Below are 21,774 nucleotides of genomic sequence, written 5' to 3'. Positions count from 1 at the left end.
GCGATTATGCTAAGGGACAAAGGGATGACTGGGTAAAGGGTGAAAGACCAATGGGGAGAGGGAAAGACAGAACAAGTGCACGTGAATAGAAGGAATGTAATGTGACTGAGTGATGCGGGAACTGAGAGAAAGAAGCACCGGGATTAATACTCGGGAGAGAGAGACCTCTGGTGGTGAGCTGAAGGAATAGTAGGTGAGACCTTGATAGTATATATTAGAAGTGCAATAAGTATTAGTATACACTCACCTAAAGGATTATTAGGAACACCTGTTCAATTTCTCATTAATGCAATTATCTAACCAACCAATCACATGGCAGTTGCTTCAATGCATTTAGGGGTGTGGTCCTGGTCAAGACAATCTCCTGAACTCCAAACTGAATGTCTGAATGGGAAAGAAAGGTGATTTAAGCAATTTTGAGCGTGGCATGGTTGTTAGTGCCAGACGGGCCGGTCTGAGTATTTCACAATCTGCTCAGTTACTGGGATTTTCATGCACAACCATTTCTAGGGTTTACAAAGAATGGTGTGAAAAGGGAAAAACATCCAGTATGCGGCAGTCCTGTGGGCGAAAATGCCTTGTTGATGCTAGAGGTCAGAGGAGAATGGGCCGACTGATTCAAGCTGATAGAAGAGCAACTTTGACTGAAATAACCACTCGTTACAACCGAGGTATGCAGCAAAGCATTTGTGAAGCCACAACACGTACAACCTTGAGGCGGATGGGCTACAACAGCAGAAGACCCCACCGGGTACCACTCATCTCCACTACAAATAGGAAAAAGAGGCTACAAATTGCACAAGCTCACCAAAATTGGACAGTTGAAGACTGGAAAAATGTTGCCTGGTCTGATGAGTCTCGATTTCTGTTGAGACATTCAGATGGTAGAGTCAGAATTTGGCGTAAACAGAATGAGAACATGGATCCATCATGCCTTGTTACCACTGTGCAGGCTGGTGGTGGTGGTGTAATGGTGTGGGGGATGTTTTCTTGGCACACTTTAGGCCCCTTAGTGCCAATTGGGCATCGTTTAAATGCCACGGCCTACCTGAGCATTGTTTCTGACCATGTCCATCCCTTTATGACCACCATGTACCCATCCTCTGATGGCTACTTCCAGCAGGATAATGCACCATGTCACAAAGGTCGAATCATTTCAAATTGGTTTCTTGAACATGACAATGAGTTCACTGTACTAAACTGGCCCCCACAGTCACCAGATCTCAAGCCAATAGAGCATCTTTGGGATGTGGTGGAACGGGAGCTTCGTGCCCTGGATGTGCATCCCACAAATCTCCATCAACTGCAAGATGCTATCCTATCAATATGGGCCAACATTTCTAAAGAATGCTTTCAGCACCTTGTTGAATCAATGCCACGTAGAATTAAGGCAGTTCTGAAGGCGAAAGGGGGTCAAACACAGTATTAGTATGGTGTTCCTAATAATCCTTTAGGTGAGTGTATAGTACAGTATTAAAAAGGGAAACCACATGGTTAAATACTTTAAAGCATGATCAAATCATAGACAATATGCTATATTATAGGTAATGAAATTAGGTATGTAGGGTATTTTTTTACCAGGATTCGTAGCAGAGTTGTGACGACTGAATAATAATACAAATAATCTATTAAAGCCCCATGTACATATATTTACTGTAGTATTATTATAATTATTAGAAGTGGTATAAGTATTAGAATAATGCAGTATTTTATATGGAAATCAAATAATATACAATTTGAGGACTGCAATGGGAAATCCCAGTACAACACGCAAGGCAGAGTGTGAAAACATGCAGAATAAGGGCCAGATTACAGTGAGGAGAAAAAAAGTATTTGATCCCCTGCTGATTTTGTACGTTTGCCCACTGACAAAGAAATGATCAGTCTATAATTTTAATGGTAGGTGTATTTTAACAGTGAGAGACAGAATAACAGCAAAAAAATCCAGAAAAACGCATTTCAAAAAAGTTATCAATTGATTTGCATGTTAATGAGGGAAATAAGTATTTGATCCCCTATCAATCAGCAAGATTTCTGGCTCCCAGGTGTCTTTTATACAGGTAACGAGCTGAGATTAGGAGCACTCTCTTAAAGGGACTCTCCTAATCTCAGCTCGTTACCTGTATAAAAGACACCTGTCCACAGAAGCAATCAATCAATCAGATTCCAAACTATCCACCATGGCCAAGACCAAAGAGCTGTCCAAGGATGTCAGGGACAAGACTGTAGACCTACACAAGGCTGGAATGGGCTACAAGACCATCACCAAGTAGCTTGGTGAGAAGGTGACAACAGTTGGTGCGATTATTCGCAAATGGAAGAAACACAAAATAACTGTCAGTCTCCCTCGGTCTGGGGCTCCATGCAAGATCTCACCTCGTGGAGTTTCAATGATCATGAGAACGGTGAGGAATCAGCCCAGAACTACACGGGAGGATCTTGTTAATGATCTCAAGGCAGCTGGGACCATAGTCACCAAAGAAACAATTGGTAACAATGATTCAGAGGAGAACTGGGTGAAAGTGTTGTGGTCAGATGAGACCAAAATCGAGCTCTTTGGCATCATCTCAACTTGCTGTGTTTGGAGGAGGAGGAATGACCCCAAGAACACCATCCCCACCGTCAAACATGGAGGTGGAAACATTATGCTTTGGGGGTGTTTTTCTGCTAAGGGGACAGGACAACTGCACCGCATCCAAGGGACGATGGACGGGGCCATGTACCATCAAATCTTGGGTGAGAACCTCCTTCCCTCAGCCAGGGTCGTGGATGGGTATTCCAGCATGACAATGACCCAAAACACACAGCCAAGGCAACAAAGGAGTGGCTCAAGAAGAAGCACATTAAGGTCCTGGAGTGGCCTAGCCAGTCTCCAGACCTTAATCCCATAGACAATCTGTGGAGGGAGCTGAAGGTTCGAGTTGCCAAACCTCAGCCTCGAAACCTTAATGACTTGGAGAGGATCTGCAAAGAGGAGTGGGACAAAATCCCTCCTGAGATGTGTGCAAACCTGGTGGCCATCTGACCTCTGTGATTGCCAACAAGGGTTTTGCCACCAAGTACTAAGTCGAAGGGGTGAAATACTTATTTCACTCATTAACATGCAAATCAATTTATAACTTTTTTGAAATGCGTTTTTCTGGATTTTGTTGTTGTTATTCTGTCTTTCACTGTAAAAACACACCTACCATTAAAATTATAGACTGATCATTTCTTTGTCAGTGGGCAAACGTACAAAATCAGCAGGGGATCAAATACTTTTTTCCCTCACTGTATAACAGGGTTAGGAAAATCAGGTTCAATACCAAACAATAATTAAAAACACAACTGTGACAAAGTGAACATATTTACATGCCCACAGTCTTGCAGTGGGTCTCAGGAGCTGAAGCCACCAGCATCTCAGCCCTGGAGAAACTGGTTATGTTATATGTTATAATATATCCAAATATAACCATAGGTGCCACATTGATCTTGCAAAATACAAGAACATTATTACTCTTCCAATCTGATAAGACCTCTAGAAACAGGAAGAAATACACACACAAACACAATCTACACCAGGGGTGTCCAACCCTAGTCCTGGAGAGCCCCAATCCACTTAATCTTGTGGGTCACCCTAAATCACCAGTTTCTAAATACTGGGAACACATGGGAGCGTTTAATCAATTAAGCAAGTCAGAGAAGGGAATTCTTCCCTCAGGAGGCCATAGATTTTGAGATAATTGCTCCAATAGTTTCTAAAGGACTGAATTTACCACCTGATTCATCACACTCCCGTTCCCATTGGCTTTGGCCGGGGTGTGTCTGTTCCTCATCAGGGTGGAGATCTCTGGGCCCTCCTGCTCTGAGCTGCAGTCCTGGGTTGTGAGCTGCACACTGGGCACCTGGGGCTCGGTGATCCTCACACGCTCTTTATTGCGACACCATCTGTACCAGCAGAGCAGAGCGAGTCCCAGCACTGAGATCAGCACTAAGATCCCTGTGACCAGGCCAACCGGGAACACCGATTCTAGAAGAGAAACAACAAAGCAGTAAAATGACTTTGGTCACTGAGTATTGCAGTAGAGGTCTCTCAGTGGGACAGCAGCACAGAGGTCCATTCAGCACATTTCTGCACTGATGTCAGGGCCCTCAGTCTGGACTCCAGTCCCAGTGTTGTTTGGTCACACAGTGCAGTTCTTCTCAGACCGGGTCTGGGGCTCACTGTCTGCTGTTTGTTCCACCTAAGCTCTCAAATGACCCAATTACACTAATACATTGCTTTAATAAAGAACATTTGCCATGATATAGTGTAGCCCTATAAAAGTGTACGTTGCTTTGTACTGTGGGTACCATTGAACAGGTACATTAATGAACCCAAGCCCCAAGGACTTGCTGGCTCTAGTATTCAGATACTTAATTTCATAATTTGCATAATTTGACTTCTTAATTTGTTAATCTTACAAAATGTTATTGAATACAAGTGCCTTATCATTTTATATCTAACTTCTAATGTTCAACTGTTTCAGATAATGTAAAATGTCGCTTATGATTATTGTGAGTTCAATTAAGTTTAATTAAATAAAATCAGGTCAGTGCGCCCCAAGCACCAGAGCTGAGACACACCCTATACAGTGTATAACAGTGTTATTATAGGGACACGTACCCTCTGCAGTGACAGACACAGAGACGTTGCTGATGGTGTGGTCGGTGCTGGACTCCCTCACTGTGTAGTTTCCCTGGTCAGCTGCTGTGAGTGATCGCAGGGTCAGAGAGCCGCTCTGCACAGACACTCTCTGCTCGTACCCGGGGCCAGGACTGAACACTGTGTCCCTCTCCACAGGGCACACTGAGACACAGGCTCCCTCTCCTGCAACAGCAAACAGCACCTCCACCGGCCCAGGAGAGTAGAGTGGGAGAGACAGCGAAGCTCCAGACGGCAGGGTGAGGGTGTCTCCGTGAGCTGAGAGGATGAAACAGGAGAACATCAGCCCGAGTCCTGTCTCTCATCACAGCCCTGATCTCCAGTAGAGCCCGGCCCCTGTCCTACCTGTCACAGTGACGTTCACAGTGCTGATGGTCCTGCTCTGGGAGTCCAGCACTGTGTAGGAGCCCTGGTCAGTGAAGGTCAGTGCAGACAGTGTGACCTCCTGCTCCTGCCCTGAGACTCGAGGCACATAGGCAGGGTCAGGGGTCACGGTGCCGCCCTCTACAGCACACACTGGGAGAGAGGCTCCAGCGCCCGCAGGGTTAAACCGCACTGTCACAGCTGCCCTGCTGTACAGACGGAGGCTCAGGGGCTGCCCATAGGAGACAGAGCTGCTCTCCTCACGAGCTGCAGAGAGAGGACAGGACAATGTGGAACATATCAAAACTTCTCTTAAGTCATTATATTATTTTATCATTTTTATTTAATTTTATAAAACCCATCCTTGTTGTGGGAAGAGGCAGAGCGATTGTGGGATAGTGTTGCATTTCGTTTTAAAAACAAGGACAGAAAACAACACTATGAGCGATAGAGACTGACATGACTCCCTTGACTTATGTTATTGTATTAACATAAAATACACTTTGTATTATTTAATACTGAAACATTAAATGTGATTGGGAGTTCCTTATAATTAATATGAACTAGGTTGTGAGTTTTGACAGGTTAGGACAGGAAAATTGAGACGTTCACACTCTTACCTGTGATGGTGAGACTGACATCTCCGAGAAAAGCATCCTGTTTTCTCTGTCCCTCACAGAAACACTCGTATATCTCTCCATCAGAGAGCAGTGTGTGCTGGAGGGTCAGAGAGAAGTCCCCCTGTCTGATCCTCTCCAGGGGAACCTCAGCTCTGTTCTCAAACCCAGGACCGGGGTAGACTGTGCCTCTCCTGAACACATAGACATCCTGATCCACTGTCTGCCACTTAATGTAGAGCTGCTCTACAGGAGTCCCTCTGCAAGCTGATCCATCACAGGGCAGAGTGACAGAGTCCCCGACTCTCACTGACACTGTGACAGGATCTGAGGAGACTGAGAGACACAGTGCAGAGACAGACTGAGACACAGCAGCACCACTGGTCATGTGCTTATTAATGGAAAAGATAGAGTAAGACAGAGAATCCTGAACTCCTACCTGCAGTGACAGTCACAGCCAGAACAATCCAGCAGATCCTCATGCTGAGACACCTGTTGAGAAGACTATTATTACTTTGAATATTATTGTTTAGTCACACAGTCCGGAGAAAATGGGTCCTGTAACCACTGATCAGAATGAAATGGCAGACACATGCAAGGAAAGATATATATCGAATATGAAAGATTGGGATCGAGGCAGATCTAAGTTTGTCGTGGTGAAGGAGGAGGATAGAGGGTGGTGGAGTCACAGGTAATTGAGAGAGAAAGATGGCTAGTGGGAGAGGAAGAGGGGATTTATACGAGGGTTCATTATACAATAATCCTATGCAATCCTAAAACGACTGTATTGAATAGAGTACTATGAAATAGGTTTAAGTCTGTGTGGGGAAACTAATAGTTTTTGTGGATTCTCATTTATTTTCCACAGTCACAGGTAAAATATAACTGAATTTGCAACTTTGCAGGGCTTTTCCTTAAATGTGTATTAGGTTTATTATTAAAAGACCCAGCAGGACAAGCTGTTGAATATGAACCTGTCTGTGTCCCAGCATGAATCAAGGATTCATAATTCCATCTGTTTTTAAGGTTTGTTACATCCATCCATCCATCCATCCATCGTCGAAACCGCTTATCCATGTGGATCACTGGAGCCGATCCCGGAAAGCATAGATAATGGCAAATGATAGTACGCCAGTCCACACCCCTCTATCAGCCAGTCAACGAATCAGAGTAAGAATGTTTTATAAGCAGAAGTTGTAAGTGTAGTGAAGCATGCTACTCTTTATATATTCAAATGATTTAGAATATGCAAATGACTATGCCACCTTAAAAAAGGTGAGTGACCTCTCATGACCTCCTAGATCTCAAACTGGGTGAGACAAGAGTGACTGCAGGGTTGTATGCAGGACAACAAGCCAACAATTATGGCAAATAACTTATTTATTATACACACACCATTAATATATTGTCCTTACAGTGTCCTAAAAGATCCAATACTTTACATTAGCAAAACAGATTTACTGATTCAAGAGTCTGAAATAACAGGGTAATACCAGAGAGCCACAAATAATTCAGTATCATAGAATGAATATTAAATAATGTGAATAAACAACATATTTATAAATACACACACATCTATAATCTCATAAGGAGATGTGAGTAGGTTTGAAGCCAAAACAGCAATATAAATTGATAATCTTGTACACAGATCTCAGTAAGTAAATCAATAAATAGATACATGTCACTGAAAAGCCTAAGGCACAATTACTGCAGATACTCAATTTTCACATAGTCTGAACAGTAATAGAATAAAACCAGACCCAAAACACACAGCCAAGGCAACAAAGGAGTGGCTCAAGAAGAAGCACATTAAGGTCCTGGAGTGGCCTAGCCAGTCTCCAGACCTTAATCCCATAGACAATCTGTGGAGGGAGCTGAAGGTTCGAGTTGCCAAACCTCAGCCTCGAAACCTTAATGACTTGGAGAGGATCTGCAAAGAGGAGTGGGACAAAATCCCTCCTGAGATGTGTGCAAACCTGGTGGCCATCTGACCTCTGTGATTGCCAACAAGGGTTTTGCCACCAAGTACTAAGTCGAAGGGGTGAAATACTTATTTCACTCATTAACATGCAAATCAATTTATAACTTTTTTGAAATGCGTTTTTCTGGATTTTGTTGTTGTTATTCTGTCTTTCACTGTAAAAACACACCTACCATTAAAATTATAGACTGATCATTTCTTTGTCAGTGGGCAAACGTACAAAATCAGCAGGGGATCAAATACTTTTTTCCCTCACTGTATAACAGGGTTAGGAAAATCAGGTTCAATACCAAACAATAATTAAAAACACAACTGTGACAAAGTGAACATATTTACATGCCCACAGTCTTGCAGTGGGTCTCAGGAGCTGAAGCCACCAGCATCTCAGCCCTGGAGAAACTGGTTATGTTATATGTTATAATATATCCAAATATAACCATAGGTGCCACATTGATCTTGCAAAATACAAGAACATTATTACTCTTCCAATCTGATAAGACCTCTAGAAACAGGAAGAAATACACACACAAACACAATCTACACCAGGGGTGTCCAACCCTAGTCCTGGAGAGCCCCAATCCACTTAATCTTGTGGGTCACCCTAAATCACCAGTTTCTAAATACTGGGAACACATGGGAGCGTTTAATCAATTAAGCAAGTCAGAGAAGGGAATTCTTCCCTCAGGAGGCCATAGATTTTGAGATAATTGCTCCAATAGTTTCTAAAGGACTGAATTTACCACCTGATTCATCACACTCCCGTTCCCATTGGCTTTGGCCGGGGTGTGTCTGTTCCTCATCAGGGTGGAGATCTCTGGGCCCTCCTGCTCTGAGCTGCAGTCCTGGGTTGTGAGCTGCACACTGGGCACCTGGGGCTCGGTGATCCTCACACGCTCTTTATTGCGACACCATCTGTACCAGCAGAGCAGAGCGAGTCCCAGCACTGAGATCAGCACTAAGATCCCTGTGACCAGGCCAACCGGGAACACCGATTCTAGAAGAGAAACAACAAAGCAGTAAAATGACTTTGGTCACTGAGTATTGCAGTAGAGGTCTCTCAGTGGGACAGCAGCACAGAGGTCCATTCAGCACATTTCTGCACTGATGTCAGGGCCCTCAGTCTGGACTCCAGTCCCAGTGTTGTTTGGTCACACAGTGCAGTTCTTCTCAGACCGGGTCTGGGGCTCACTGTCTGCTGTTTGTTCCACCTAAGCTCTCAAATGACCCAATTACACTAATACATTGCTTTAATAAAGAACATTTGCCATGATATAGTGTAGCCCTATAAAAGTGTACGTTGCTTTGTACTGTGGGTACCATTGAACAGGTACATTAATGAACCCAAGCCCCAAGGACTTGCTGGCTCTAGTATTCAGATACTTAATTTCATAATTTGCATAATTTGACTTCTTAATTTGTTAATCTTACAAAATGTTATTGAATACAAGTGCCTTATCATTTTATATCTAACTTCTAATGTTCAACTGTTTCAGATAATGTAAAATGTCGCTTATGATTATTGTGAGTTCAATTAAGTTTAATTAAATAAAATCAGGTCAGTGCGCCCCAAGCACCAGAGCTGAGACACACCCTATACAGTGTATAACAGTGTTATTATAGGGACACGTACCCTCTGCAGTGACAGACACAGAGACGTTGCTGATGGTGTGGTCGGTGCTGGACTCCCTCACTGTGTAGTTTCCCTGGTCAGCTGCTGTGAGTGATCGCAGGGTCAGAGAGCCGCTCTGCACAGACACTCTCTGCTCGTACCCGGGGCCAGGACTGAACACTGTGTCCCTCTCCACAGGGCACACTGAGACACAGGCTCCCTCTCCTGCAACAGCAAACAGCACCTCCACCGGCCCAGGAGAGTAGAGTGGGAGAGACAGCGAAGCTCCAGACGGCAGGGTGAGGGTGTCTCCGTGAGCTGAGAGGATGAAACAGGAGAACATCAGCCCGAGTCCTGTCTCTCATCACAGCCCTGATCTCCAGTAGAGCCCGGCCCCTGTCCTACCTGTCACAGTGACGTTCACAGTGCTGATGGTCCTGCTCTGGGAGTCCAGCACTGTGTAGGAGCCCTGGTCAGTGAAGGTCAGTGCAGACAGTGTGACCTCCTGCTCCTGCCCTGAGACTCGAGGCACATAGGCAGGGTCAGGGGTCACGGTGCCGCCCTCTACAGCACACACTGGGAGAGAGGCTCCAGCGCCCGCAGGGTTAAACCGCACTGTCACAGCTGCCCTGCTGTACAGACGGAGGCTCAGGGGCTGCCCATAGGAGACAGAGCTGCTCTCCTCACGAGCTGCAGAGAGAGGACAGGACAATGTGGAACATATCAAAACTTCTCTTAAGTCATTATATTATTTTATCATTTTTATTTAATTTTATAAAACCCATCCTTGTTGTGGGAAGAGGCAGAGCGATTGTGGGATAGTGTTGCATTTCGTTTTAAAAACAAGGACAGAAAACAACACTATGAGCGATAGAGACTGACATGACTCCCTTGACTTATGTTATTGTATTAACATAAAATACACTTTGTATTATTTAATACTGAAACATTAAATGTGATTGGGAGTTCCTTATAATTAATATGAACTAGGTTGTGAGTTTTGACAGGTTAGGACAGGAAAATTGAGACGTTCACACTCTTACCTGTGATGGTGAGACTGACATCTCCGAGAAAAGCATCCTGTTTTCTCTGTCCCTCACAGAAACACTCGTATATCTCTCCATCAGAGAGCAGTGTGTGCTGGAGGGTCAGAGAGAAGTCCCCCTGTCTGATCCTCTCCAGGGGAACCTCAGCTCTGTTCTCAAACCCAGGACCGGGGTAGACTGTGCCTCTCCTGAACACATAGACATCCTGATCCACTGTCTGCCACTTAATGTAGAGCTGCTCTACAGGAGTCCCTCTGCAAGCTGATCCATCACAGGGCAGAGTGACAGAGTCCCCGACTCTCACTGACACTGTGACAGGATCTGAGGAGACTGAGAGACACAGTGCAGAGACAGACTGAGACACAGCAGCACCACTGGTCATGTGCTTATTAATGGAAAAGATAGAGTAAGACAGAGAATCCTGAACTCCTACCTGCAGTGACAGTCACAGCCAGAACAATCCAGCAGATCCTCATGCTGAGACACCTGTTGAGAAGACTATTATTACTTTGAATATTATTGTTTAGTCACACAGTCCGGAGAAAATGGGTCCTGTAACCACTGATCAGAATGAAATGGCAGACACATGCAAGGAAAGATATATATCGAATATGAAAGATTGGGATCGAGGCAGATCTAAGTTTGTCGTGGTGAAGGAGGAGGATAGAGGGTGGTGGAGTCACAGGTAATTGAGAGAGAAAGATGGCTAGTGGGAGAGGAAGAGGGGATTTATACGAGGGTTCATTATACAATAATCCTATGCAATCCTAAAACGACTGTATTGAATAGAGTACTATGAAATAGGTTTAAGTCTGTGTGGGGAAACTAATAGTTTTTGTGGATTCTCATTTATTTTCCACAGTCACAGGTAAAATATAACTGAATTTGCAACTTTGCAGGGCTTTTCCTTAAATGTGTATTAGGTTTATTATTAAAAGACCCAGCAGGACAAGCTGTTGAATATGAACCTGTCTGTGTCCCAGCATGAATCAAGGATTCATAATTCCATCTGTTTTTAAGGTTTGTTACATCCATCCATCCATCCATCCATCGTCGAAACCGCTTATCCATGTGGATCACTGGAGCCGATCCCGGAAAGCATAGATAATGGCAAATGATAGTACGCCAGTCCACACCCCTCTATCAGCCAGTCAACGAATCAGAGTAAGAATGTTTTATAAGCAGAAGTTGTAAGTGTAGTGAAGCATGCTACTCTTTATATATTCAAATGATTTAGAATATGCAAATGACTATGCCACCTTAAAAAAGGTGAGTGACCTCTCATGACCTCCTAGATCTCAAACTGGGTGAGACAAGAGTGACTGCAGGGTTGTATGCAGGACAACAAGCCAACAATTATGGCAAATAACTTATTTATTATACACACACCATTAATATATTGTCCTTACAGTGTCCTAAAAGATCCAATACTTTACATTAGCAAAACAGATTTACTGATTCAAGAGTCTGAAATAACAGGGTAATACCAGAGAGCCACAAATAATTCAGTATCATAGAATGAATATTAAATAATGTGAATAAACAACATATTTATAAATACACACACATCTATAATCTCATAAGGAGATGTGAGTAGGTTTGAAGCCAAAACAGCAATATAAATTGATAATCTTGTACACAGATCTCAGTAAGTAAATCAATAAATAGATACATGTCACTGAAAAGCCTAAGGCACAATTACTGCAGATACTCAATTTTCACATACTCTGAACAGTAATAGAATAAAACCAGACAGACAATTTGGACAACGAAGGTCATTTAAAATACTAGGCAGGGGTACGCAATCCTATTTTTAAACACTGCGGAGCTAAAGTAAATTAAAAGTGAGCAGTGCATGTGTGATGCACAGCAATAAAACACACCAACGTAAAACACAGAAGAAAGTCTGAGGTGGGAGGATGACCAAACACAAGAATAAGACACACAGCGATTGCCGATCAAGCCGTGTCCCAACTCACCAACCCAAATATCCTCTCAGTATGTCTCTGTAGTATTCTCACTCAGTAGCCATTTTCCTTTAGTGCAAACCAGACAGGAAACAGCATGTGTTGGCTTTATCTTCAGCACAGGTGTGCCAGCAACCACCTACATCAACGGTTACAAACAATAACCGGGAGAACAGAGCTGGCTGTCATATGGTTAAGTTGATCTACCAGTCTAGAGGGAGGGCTCTGACACAAAAATGTAACATCAAAAAATGTGTCTCCTTCATCTGAGGTCAATGACTGTGTTATTACAACTGAAAGTCACAAAACATTGAGGTGAGCACAACTTTCATGTTTTACCACCAAGAAAGGAAAGGTGTCCCACTACGTTAGTAATAAAACTCTGTGACATTGGGGTTTTCAAAAAATAGAACTGGAATAAAGGAAGGACTCAGTTATGTTTTGATTCTTTGTCTGGAAGGCTGTGCTACATCATGTCAGGTAGTCAGCATGAAGTTAGCATAACAGTCTGATTGAGGCAAGTTGTCACATGAAATTTGGGGCTGGTTGTCACATGTCGATATTGCAAAAAGATCAGTGTAGAGGACATAAAGAGAAGAACAGCATCATTTGGATACATTAAGAAAAGACAGATCTTTCCTTTTGAGAAGGAGAGGCAGCTGGTGGAATACATATCTAAGGTGTCTGATCTTTATTTTGGTATTTCTCCAAAAGAAGTACAGAAACTTACCTTCCAGTTAGCTGTGGCAACAACCTGCCTTATGCTCAGTGTCTGCTAGGTGTAGCTGCGCCTCAGTAGTAATATAGGGCACTTTTTCGGAGTGGGGGGGATGCGGGGGATTTGACCTTTGACCTAAGCTTGAGTTGAACTCGGGGGGGGGGGGTGTCTTCCTAGGGGGGTGGGGGTGCTTGTACCGCGTCACATAATAATTACCATATTGATGGGTGGAGTTGACAGGGCACCGAAGGAATGTGCAGGGTGGTGGGGGTCTTCAACTGTTTTTCAAACCCTCCAAAAGATTTGTCTTTAAGCCAGACTGATTCCTTAGTAAAATAGCTATTTTTCTCTATACGTGTGAAGCTCCAAAAGAGCGCTATGTATACCCTTCAGATTCTTTAGAAAACATAGATATTTTTCCCTACGCGAGTGAAGCTCCAAAAGAGTTCTATTAAAGCCCTCCCGATTCTTTAGTAACACAGATACTTCTACTTAAGCGAGATCCGCGAGGCTGTCTCTTCAACAGGGCCAAAGCGGTTACCTCTTTCAAATGGACAAGGGTTATGTCAGTCTGGAGCTTTTTGAGCTAGTGGGGGTGGCGAGGAGATGTCTACGTCTTTAGTAACCTCGGATCGGTGAAGAATTAGTATATTTGGGGGCGGAGTTGACAGGGCACTGATGACAGCTGGGGTCTGTTTTCAATTTAAGATGCGGCTCTGTTTACATTTGAGGCGATGGGCCCCCCGGGCCCCGGATAGTGTTGAGAGATAGCGATCTGTAGAAGCGGTGGGGGCTGTGGACAGCTTGAGAGACACAAGATGGACTGAACTTTAGAAAATCCTGAATATGAGCAAAATGAAAAGAAATGTAATACAGAAAATGTAAATTAAAACTTTCAGTAATCAGCATAATCTCAGTAAATACTACACCTACCCAAGACCAATATTTTCTTGCATTTCAGAATATATCAAATGTATTATTTAAAGAACAGATACAATGTAAAGATTGAATAAATACAATTATTAAGTTTTAAAGGTGTGTGTGTGTATTCACAACAGCGTGCAATGTAAATGAAATGTAACGTTACTAAGTTAAGTTAAGAAATCCTTAAATAAAGAAGAATTATAGAATATATATGTTATAAAAGAAGCATAGACTATATATGTAGAAACTGGGAAATTTCAATACAACTCAATAAAATCAGCATTTGTAATAATATTAGTAACAAAACATCAAATTATTTTAAATAAATATCTAATGTAATCCATGCAAAAAGTAAATACACAATATGATTTAAGCAAAAACCTATGTGTGTATGTATATTTATATAATTTACACATTACAATAGCTTGGGGGTGCAGTCTGAAGACCTTAATGGTCTTGGTTGTATTGACAGTAAGACATTTGAACAGACTTCAGTACAACACACTAGTAACTTATGTACAGACATAAAGAACGAAAACACAATTTTAATAATGACAGTAAGTAAATGAAACTAAACCACACTTATTTAACTTAAGAAATACAGTAAATAACTGACATTTAACTGAGCACAGCTCTCTTTGCTAGTTAGATAACTCTCCAAGGTCAAACAGAGGCCTTATAGTAGTAACTTTCTTACAGAAATAAAGAATGCACCCCATGATGTTAAGAAAAACATAAATTAAAAAATACTAAAGTAACTTTAGACATATTAAATATGTATCATTCATTAAGTATGTGTATTCATTAGGTATGTGTATTCATTAAGTAGATTTATACTTGTTCTAGAAAAATAATCTCCAGTCTCAGCATCTCAAGTAATGAGACCTACCTAGCAGCACATAAACACAATACAGACAGAGGCCAGAGGGAGCAGCAACCTTAGAGACGACAGCGAAAGACAAGCGCAGGGAGACACAGTCACACTAGAGTCACACCGGATCATGCGTGAATCCAGCAAGTCTGTAGTGAGATAGGGTTAACACAAAACAATCAGGCACAGAAAAAGAGAGATGGGCTAGAAATAGAGAAAACCGATAAAAAATAAATAGAAAATACATACATAAATAAATAAATAACCATAATAACAGGGTGAGTTATAAAGACCAAACCGACACAGTTGAATATTTGAACGTTTTATTAAGAATTTGCTTCACCGAAACAGTTCACACAGTCATCCCACTGATGCCCTGACAGGATCACACTGCAGTGGAGGGGCTTCACAAGCAGCACGTCCTGCTCTCAGCACCGCGGTGGGGGTTTGCAGGAGCGGCACGGTTCATCAACAACACAAAACTAGCCCCCCTAACGACTGAGAATTTATCACCAGAAAAGCTGTACACATCCAGCAGTCAGGCACTTCTACCCTGTCTGAGGAACGCAATTCAGTAACATCTCTAAATGATATTCTGTATAAATTCTATGAAGTTCTTATCTGGGTGTCTGATTTTAAATGTATAATACTTTAGTATTATGTTGGACTAATTAATCTGTTAATTAATCTGCATCTGCATTTTTAGCCAAATTAACAGGACATCCCATCACATTGACCTATGACATGAACACTATTAGATCACTTCAAAAAATAAATATTTAAGCAATGATTTCTGACAAATAAGTTTGTTTCCTACACCTTCCTCGAATCTCTGACACAATGTAGAATCATGCACAGAGCCTGGGCACTTGGGTTCAATATTTGAAATGAGGCAGGTGGATTCACAAATCATAGGAATAACTGAGGTCAAGTCATGGATGGTGTACAGTATTATCCAAAATCTGATACCCTACTGTCTAGAAGAGGCATTGTATAGGTCTAATTGTCGTTCAAATTGTCATTAAAGTCATAAGCATCTGTACATTAATGCTGTGAAATGATTTCCCGTTCACAAAATCTGCCTCATTTGGTCCTGATGTGCCTTGATGTGGATCTGTACAGCAACAATGACTTTATGGATAAAAATGTATTTTATAAAACTATAACGATAGGATTACCTGTTACTTAAATTGCATATAACCTTGTAGCAGCAGCATTGCCGGTATTTTGAACTGAGTCTGCGTTACTGTCAAAGCAAGTTAGGTACATTATACGTTGACGACTGAATCTGTAGCGCTCAAATGGCAAAACATGAATGAAACAAATTATATTTGTGATTTCTCAGTACTCGTTCCCTACGAAAAGCTGATCTAATTAAAATTGCTCTCTTGATCGCTGCCGTTTCAGAGGGCTGTGTGGAGCGATTACATCACATGCAAAACAAGAATGAGTCAAAATACTCAGCTATAGGAGGTCAATACACGTAGCAAAGTGAAGTGGGGGACAATTTATATGTAGAACTAAATCAATAATCTTGTTACATCTTGGCTGTGGCTGTAATTCTGCAGTAAGATGAGACATTCATAACAGAGGGAATTTACAAATTCATGCAGAGTGAGGTTATCGGCTCACAAACCCGCACACACTACACTTCATATAAAACAAACGAGAATGCATTTATTTTACAAAACCATAGGAAGTGGAAGAAATGTATCTAGTTGTCTCAAAAGGCATCACATTTAAATACACATTTCTGTGAGTGTGCACAATTCAGGTTCAATACAAAACAATCATTAAAAACACAACTGTGACTAAAGTGAATATATATTTACATCCCCACAGTCCTGCAGTGGGTCTCAGGAGCGGAAGCCACCAGCACCTCAGCCCTGGAGAAACTAGTTATAGGTGTACTGTGAATATATAATTTAAAAAATATGTACAATTGCAGTGATTTAGAAAATAAAAATGAATTCCAAGTGTACAGATGATACAAGATGATACAAATATAGCCACAGGTGCCACATTGATCTTGGAAAATACAAGAAAATAATGACTCTTCCAATCTGATAAGACCACTATCACCAGTGAGAAATACACACACAGCACAGACACAATCTACACAATGTGTTCCCTCCCCATCAAACTCCTGTTCCCATTGGCTATGTCTCAGGTTGGCCTGCTTGTCTTCAGGGCGGAGCTCTCTGAGCCCTCCTGGTCTGAATTACAGTCCTCGTCTGTGGGCTGCACACTGTGCACCTGGGGCACTTTCTTATGACGACACCGTCTGTACCAATAGAGCAGAGCGAGTCCCAGCACTGCTAAGATCAGCAAAGTGATCCCTGTGACCAGGCCAACCCACAGTGATTCTAGAAGAAAAAAAATGTAAAATTAATATTGTCACTTGCAGTAGAGGTCTCTCAGTGGGACAGCAGCACAGAGGTCCATTCAGCACATTTCTGCACTGATGTCAGGGCCCTCAGTCTGGACTCCAGTCCCAGTGTTGTTTGGTCACACAGTGCAGTTCTTCTCAGACCGGGTCTGGGGCTCACTGTCCTGCTGCTGTTTGTTCCACCCAAACTCTCAAATTACCCAATTACACAAATACATTGCCTTTATGTTTTAATAAATTAAAAGGTAAAATCAGGTCAATGTTCCCCAAGGACCAGATCTGAGACACACCCTATACAGTGTATAACAGTGTTATTAAAGGGACACTTACCCTCTGCAGTGACAGACACAGAGACGGTGTTAATGGTGTTGCTGCTGTCTAACTCCCTCAGTGTGTAGTTTCCCTGGTCAGCTGCTGTGAGTGAGCGCAGGGTCAGAGAGCCGTTCTGCACTGACACTCTGGGCTGGTACCCGGGGCCGGGTCTGAACACAGTGTCCCTCTCCACAGCGCACACTGGGACAGAGGTTTGGTCTCCCACCGGAGCAAACAGCACCTCCACCGGCTCTGCAGTGAGCAGAGAGACGCACAGGTCTGTGCCAGACGGCAGGGTGAGGGCGTCACTGTGAGCTGAGAGACATTAGGAGACAGGAGGCCATCAATACGGCTGGAAACAGCAATTCGAACAAATCTGATTTGGGATTTAATGAGAATAAATTAATTTTAGATCAGGACTGACTTCCATTTAAGTCATAATGTATATATGTATTTTACAGAAAATGAACATGGTTAATGACAATGAACACCTGGAGCTGAGAAATCTAGTGTAGCCCCTGTCCTACCTGTCACAGTGACGTTCACAGTGCTGATGGTCTTTCTGCTCTGGGAGTCCAGCACTGTGTAGGAGCCCTGGTCAGTGAAGGTCAGTGCAGACAGTGTGACCTCCTGCTCCTGCCCTGAGACTCGGGGCCCATAGGCAGGGTCAGGGGTCACGGTGCCGCCCTCTACAGCACACACTGGGAGAGAGGCTCCAGCGCCCGCAGGGTTAAACCGCACTGTCACAGATGCCCTGCTGTACAGACGGAGGCTCAGGGGCTGCCCATAGGAGACAGAGCTGCTCTCCTCACGAGCTGCAGAGAGAGGACAGGACAATGTGGAACATATCAAAACTTCTCTTAAGTCATTATATTATTTTATAATTTTTATTTAATTTTATAAAACCCATCCTTGTTGTGGGAAGAGGCAGAGCGATTGTGGGATAGTGTTGCATTTCGTTTTAAAAACAAGGACAGAAAACAACACTATGAGCGCTAGAGACTGACATGACTCCCTTGACTTATGTTATTGTATTAACATAAAATACACTTTGTATTATTTAATACTGAAACATTAAATGTGATTGGGAGTTCCTTATAATTAATATGAACTAGGTTTTGACAGGTTAGGACAGGAAAATTGAGACGTTCACACTCTTACCTGTGATGGTGAGTCTGACATCTCCGAGAAAAGCATCCTGTTTTGTCTGTCCCTCACAGAAACACTCGTATATCTCTCCATCAGAGAGCAGTGTGTGCTGGAGGGTCAGAGAGAAGTCCCCCTGTCTGATCCTCTCCAGGGGAACCTCAGCTCTGTTCTCAAACCCAGGGCCGGGGTGGACTGTGCCTCTCCTGAACACATAGACATCCTGATCCACTGTCTCCCACTTAATGTAGAGCTGCTCTTCAGGAGTCCCTCTGCAAGCTGATCCATCACAGGGCAGAGTGACAGAGTCCCCGACTCTCACTGACACTGAGACAGGATCTGAGGAGACTGAGAGACACAGTGCAGAGACAGACTGAGACACAGCAGCACCACTGGTCATGTGCTTATTAATGCAAAAGAAAGAAACCAAGAATCCTGATCACCTACCTGCAGTGACAGTCACAGCCAGAACAATCCAGCAGATCAGCATGCTGAGAGTCCTGCAGTGAAGACAATTTCAGTAGTATTATTATTACTATTATTGATATGGTTATTATTAGAACTATTCATACTTGTATTACTATTATTTGATAATGCAGTTAGAAAACAATGGATTCTGTACACAAGAACATGCCAGGAGAGAGATTATGAAATGGCAGGATCAGGGGCCACACTAAGGATTTCACTGGAGGAGGGGACAGGGTGGTTAATTGTCCTAGGAAGCAATTGTGTGTGTCTGTGTGGGAAACTTTTATTTTGTGGGCCTTTTCTTGTATTCATCACAGTCACTAGTAAATGTATCTGAAACTGCCACTAAAGTGATATGGATTTTTCATTACATTGATTTGTACTATGATCACTAGCTTGCGGCACAAAGCGTGTCAATTACCAAAAATGCCCAAACTTTTACTGCTAGTGTGTCTCTCTCTCTCACCTGAATAATCAACAACTTTTTTGTGTGATCAAACATATTTATTAGAGGAACAAAGAATGAAACATAAAAAGGAATGACAACAGAAACTTTGCCCGTTTCATTCCCCCCATAATATCAGTAATTAGAAGCAATTCTGTAGTATATATGCTAAAACAGGATTCAGGCCAAACCAATAAACACTACACACAACTTAATACTTTTAAACCTGTCCTCTATCATTTATTTCTCTTCTTCCTCATATTATTGATGTGTAAATTCATCATGCCCATGTATTTGTCTTTAAACATGCAACTAATCATTATTTGGTAAGCAATCATTCCCGAGAACACTAACCTCTTAGTGGCCACCAGATATTCTCAGTCTCTCATGTGAGAAATAGTTAGCACACCACCACCAGACTGTTTCACTACTGTAGATTATGTAGTTTGTTGTTAATGTATGCATTTAACTTAAATATTTTGCTTCATATTTTTTTTCTTTTAATTGTAAAACATCACTATACTGTACTGTGGACAATACAAGATTAACCTGGCAATGATGCTGCTCACCCAAAAAAGCACAATTAAATGATCAATTCATATGCAATAAACATAGTTTAGATTTAACAAACTCACACAACGTTTACTGTATTGGCAATTTTGAGAATGTGAGCTAAACCTAACTTTGTAAAGGCAGCTTCATGAACTGTCCCACAAATTAATGTGTGCAGTATAATACAGATTCATAATCACTGCCATCAGTATTAACTTTCTCATACTGTCCTGTTACCCTACCTGATTCTTCTACCTGAGGGCTTCCAGATTATGGCGATGGATTCCCTTTAGGGGGAAAAGTTGCTTGGTCTGCCTCCAAGCAAGTGATAAAATAGAGGTTTATAATCATACACTAGAACAAGTTATGTGGATAGTTGATTTATATTACATCAAGAAAGTGGCTGTATCGGAATAGTGACCCCTTCCTTAGTGACAGCAAAGACACACCAGTCACAGAAGTGGTTGAGTATGCATACAGATGGCAAATCATTGACCATGTATGGCCGCTGTTCATACAATATTAATACCATCGGCTGCTACGATCATTATTATCCTTATTAACCGGACGCTCCGCCGCTGGAAACGGGGCATTAGTGTCTGACTGCAGCAGTGCTTGCAGGTTTCTTTTGTTTTTGCATTATAAAAATGTCAGCGTTATAGCAGGAATGACTGTACTATATGTATCATTAAGCAACTATATATGAACTCAACAAACCATTCATATCATTTCCTCTTAACTGCTAGTTTAAAAAGAAATATGGTCAGTACTCACCGAAAAGTTAAACGGATTTTAATTCTTCCAATTGAAAAGGATCATTAATCTTTTCAGTTTTGAGACATTCACGTAATTTCCCATTCATTCTCCTCAATGCCGTTAGAAAGAGTTTAAAAAAGCGCGCCAGCAGTGAAAGTGAAAGCAAGTCGTTGACGGGACGTTGCAGCATCAGCGCAGATAAAGCGGCTGGTAAAGTGACTGGACTGACAGGTAAAGTGACGTTGAATGACGACAGGAGGGTTGGAACTGAAAGTGTGGACGCGTGTTGTTTTGAAGGCACTCTGTGTTTGTTATAGGTGTTATGGACACGACATATTGACAAAAGCAAAGTGCATCTGTTAGTGGTTATTTACTGCGTCACCATGCGGCCGTAATGCAAACTGCGTTCATTTTAAATATTTCAATCATTATCTGTTGTTCACATGTTTATTGAATTGAAGACAGTGTATTATCGATCTTCATAACTGTAGTGAGTTTTCTACAGTTTACCCTGGTGTGTGTGTGTGTGTTTCTGACCTAAACATAAACTGGGACATCACAGGCTCTTAATGAATACGATGCCCCTCCACTTGCCTCTTGCTGAAGGCTGTGATCTCCATCAGTCTGGCGCTGTTATCTGAGCAGCTGAATTAAAGTGCTCTGCAGGTGACATTAATATGAACATGATATTAAACGTGTTACTGTGCACGTAGCAGGTGGATCCTGTGATTTGTTTCAGTGCTGCATGTATGGATCCAGTGATTGTGCAGCTTTTGACTGCAGGTCTCTGCACACAGTGTTGAAGGATCTGCTCCATTGGGTCTTCACGTTGTGTGGAGAATCCGCAGAGACATCAGTGGCCCAACCCGCATGAACCCGCATGAACCCGACCATTTCACTGCTAAATATTCAGCTTGTACAAATAC

General features: G+C 42.4%; 2 protein-coding genes across 7 annotated transcripts; both read right to left on the bottom strand.

Annotated features, from left to right (window-relative positions):
• Positions 1–3,229: 3,229 nt before the first annotated feature.
• Positions 3,230–6,151, bottom strand: LOC136771944 (uncharacterized). 2 transcript variants are annotated; one of them, XM_066724530.1, is made up of 5 exons: positions 6,104–6,151; positions 5,668–5,991; positions 5,030–5,314; positions 4,646–4,942; positions 3,231–4,009 (listed from the first exon to the last, which is right to left on the bottom strand). In XM_066724530.1, the coding sequence occupies exons 1-5, from the start codon at positions 6,144–6,146 to the stop codon at positions 3,738–3,740; spliced, it is 1,221 nt and encodes a 406-aa protein (XP_066580627.1). In that variant the 5' UTR covers positions 6,147–6,151; the 3' UTR covers positions 3,231–3,737. The 2 variants fall into 2 exon arrangements, with proteins under 2 accessions (XP_066580626.1, XP_066580627.1); XM_066724529.1 differs by lacking the exon at positions 6,104–6,151 and having other exon boundaries at positions 3,230–4,009; positions 5,668–6,070.
• Positions 6,152–7,858: 1,707 nt separating this feature from the next.
• Positions 7,859–21,076, bottom strand: LOC136711088 (uncharacterized). 5 transcript variants are annotated; one of them, XM_066687076.1, is made up of 6 exons: positions 12,280–12,404; positions 10,734–10,786; positions 10,298–10,630; positions 9,660–9,944; positions 9,276–9,572; positions 7,859–8,639 (listed from the first exon to the last, which is right to left on the bottom strand). In XM_066687076.1, exons 2-6 carry the CDS (start codon positions 10,774–10,776, stop codon positions 8,368–8,370), a joined length of 1,230 nt encoding a protein of 409 aa, XP_066543173.1. In that variant the 5' UTR covers positions 10,777–10,786; positions 12,280–12,404; the 3' UTR covers positions 7,859–8,367. The 5 variants fall into 5 exon arrangements, with proteins under 5 accessions (XP_066543173.1, XP_066543174.1, XP_066543170.1 ...); XM_066687077.1 differs by having other exon boundaries at positions 7,860–8,639; positions 10,298–10,621; XM_066687073.1 differs by lacking the exons at positions 9,276–9,572; positions 9,660–9,944; positions 10,298–10,630; positions 10,734–10,786; positions 12,280–12,404 and adding exons at positions 17,500–17,796; positions 18,009–18,296; positions 18,643–18,975; positions 19,075–19,127; positions 20,867–21,073 and having other exon boundaries at positions 7,865–8,639.
• Between the last annotated feature and the right edge of the window lie 698 nt (positions 21,077–21,774).

This window comes from Amia ocellicauda, chromosome 15 (genome assembly GCF_036373705.1).
Source record: "Amia ocellicauda isolate fAmiCal2 chromosome 15, fAmiCal2.hap1, whole genome shotgun sequence".
NCBI lineage: Eukaryota > Metazoa > Chordata > Actinopteri > Amiiformes > Amiidae > Amia > Amia ocellicauda.
This window is presented reverse-complemented; position numbering and strand designations above follow the sequence as displayed.

Bases quoted from the DNA above. Each gene is read 5' to 3' on its own strand.
- LOC136771944 (XM_066724529.1), bottom strand. From the start codon at position 6,052: ATGACCAGTGGTGCTGCTGTGTCTCAGTCTGTCTCTGCACTGTGTCTC. The intron at 4,943-5,029 runs GTAGGACAGGGG...TCATCCTCTCAG, and splicing joins TGTGAACGTCACTGTGACAG to CTCACGGAGACACCCTCACC. The intron at 4,010-4,645 runs GTACGTGTCCCT...TTTCTCTTCTAG, and splicing joins TGTGTCTGTCACTGCAGAGG to AATCGGTGTTCCCGGTTGGC.
- LOC136711088 (XM_066687073.1), bottom strand. From the start codon at position 19,117: ATGCTGATCTGCTGGATTGTTCTGGCTGTGACTGTCACTGCAG. The intron at 18,976-19,074 runs GTAGGTGATCAG...TGTGTCTCTCAG, and splicing joins GGCTGTGACTGTCACTGCAG to TCTCCTCAGATCCTGTCTCA. The intron at 17,797-18,008 runs GTAGGACAGGGG...AATGTCTCTCAG, and splicing joins TGTGAACGTCACTGTGACAG to CTCACAGTGACGCCCTCACC.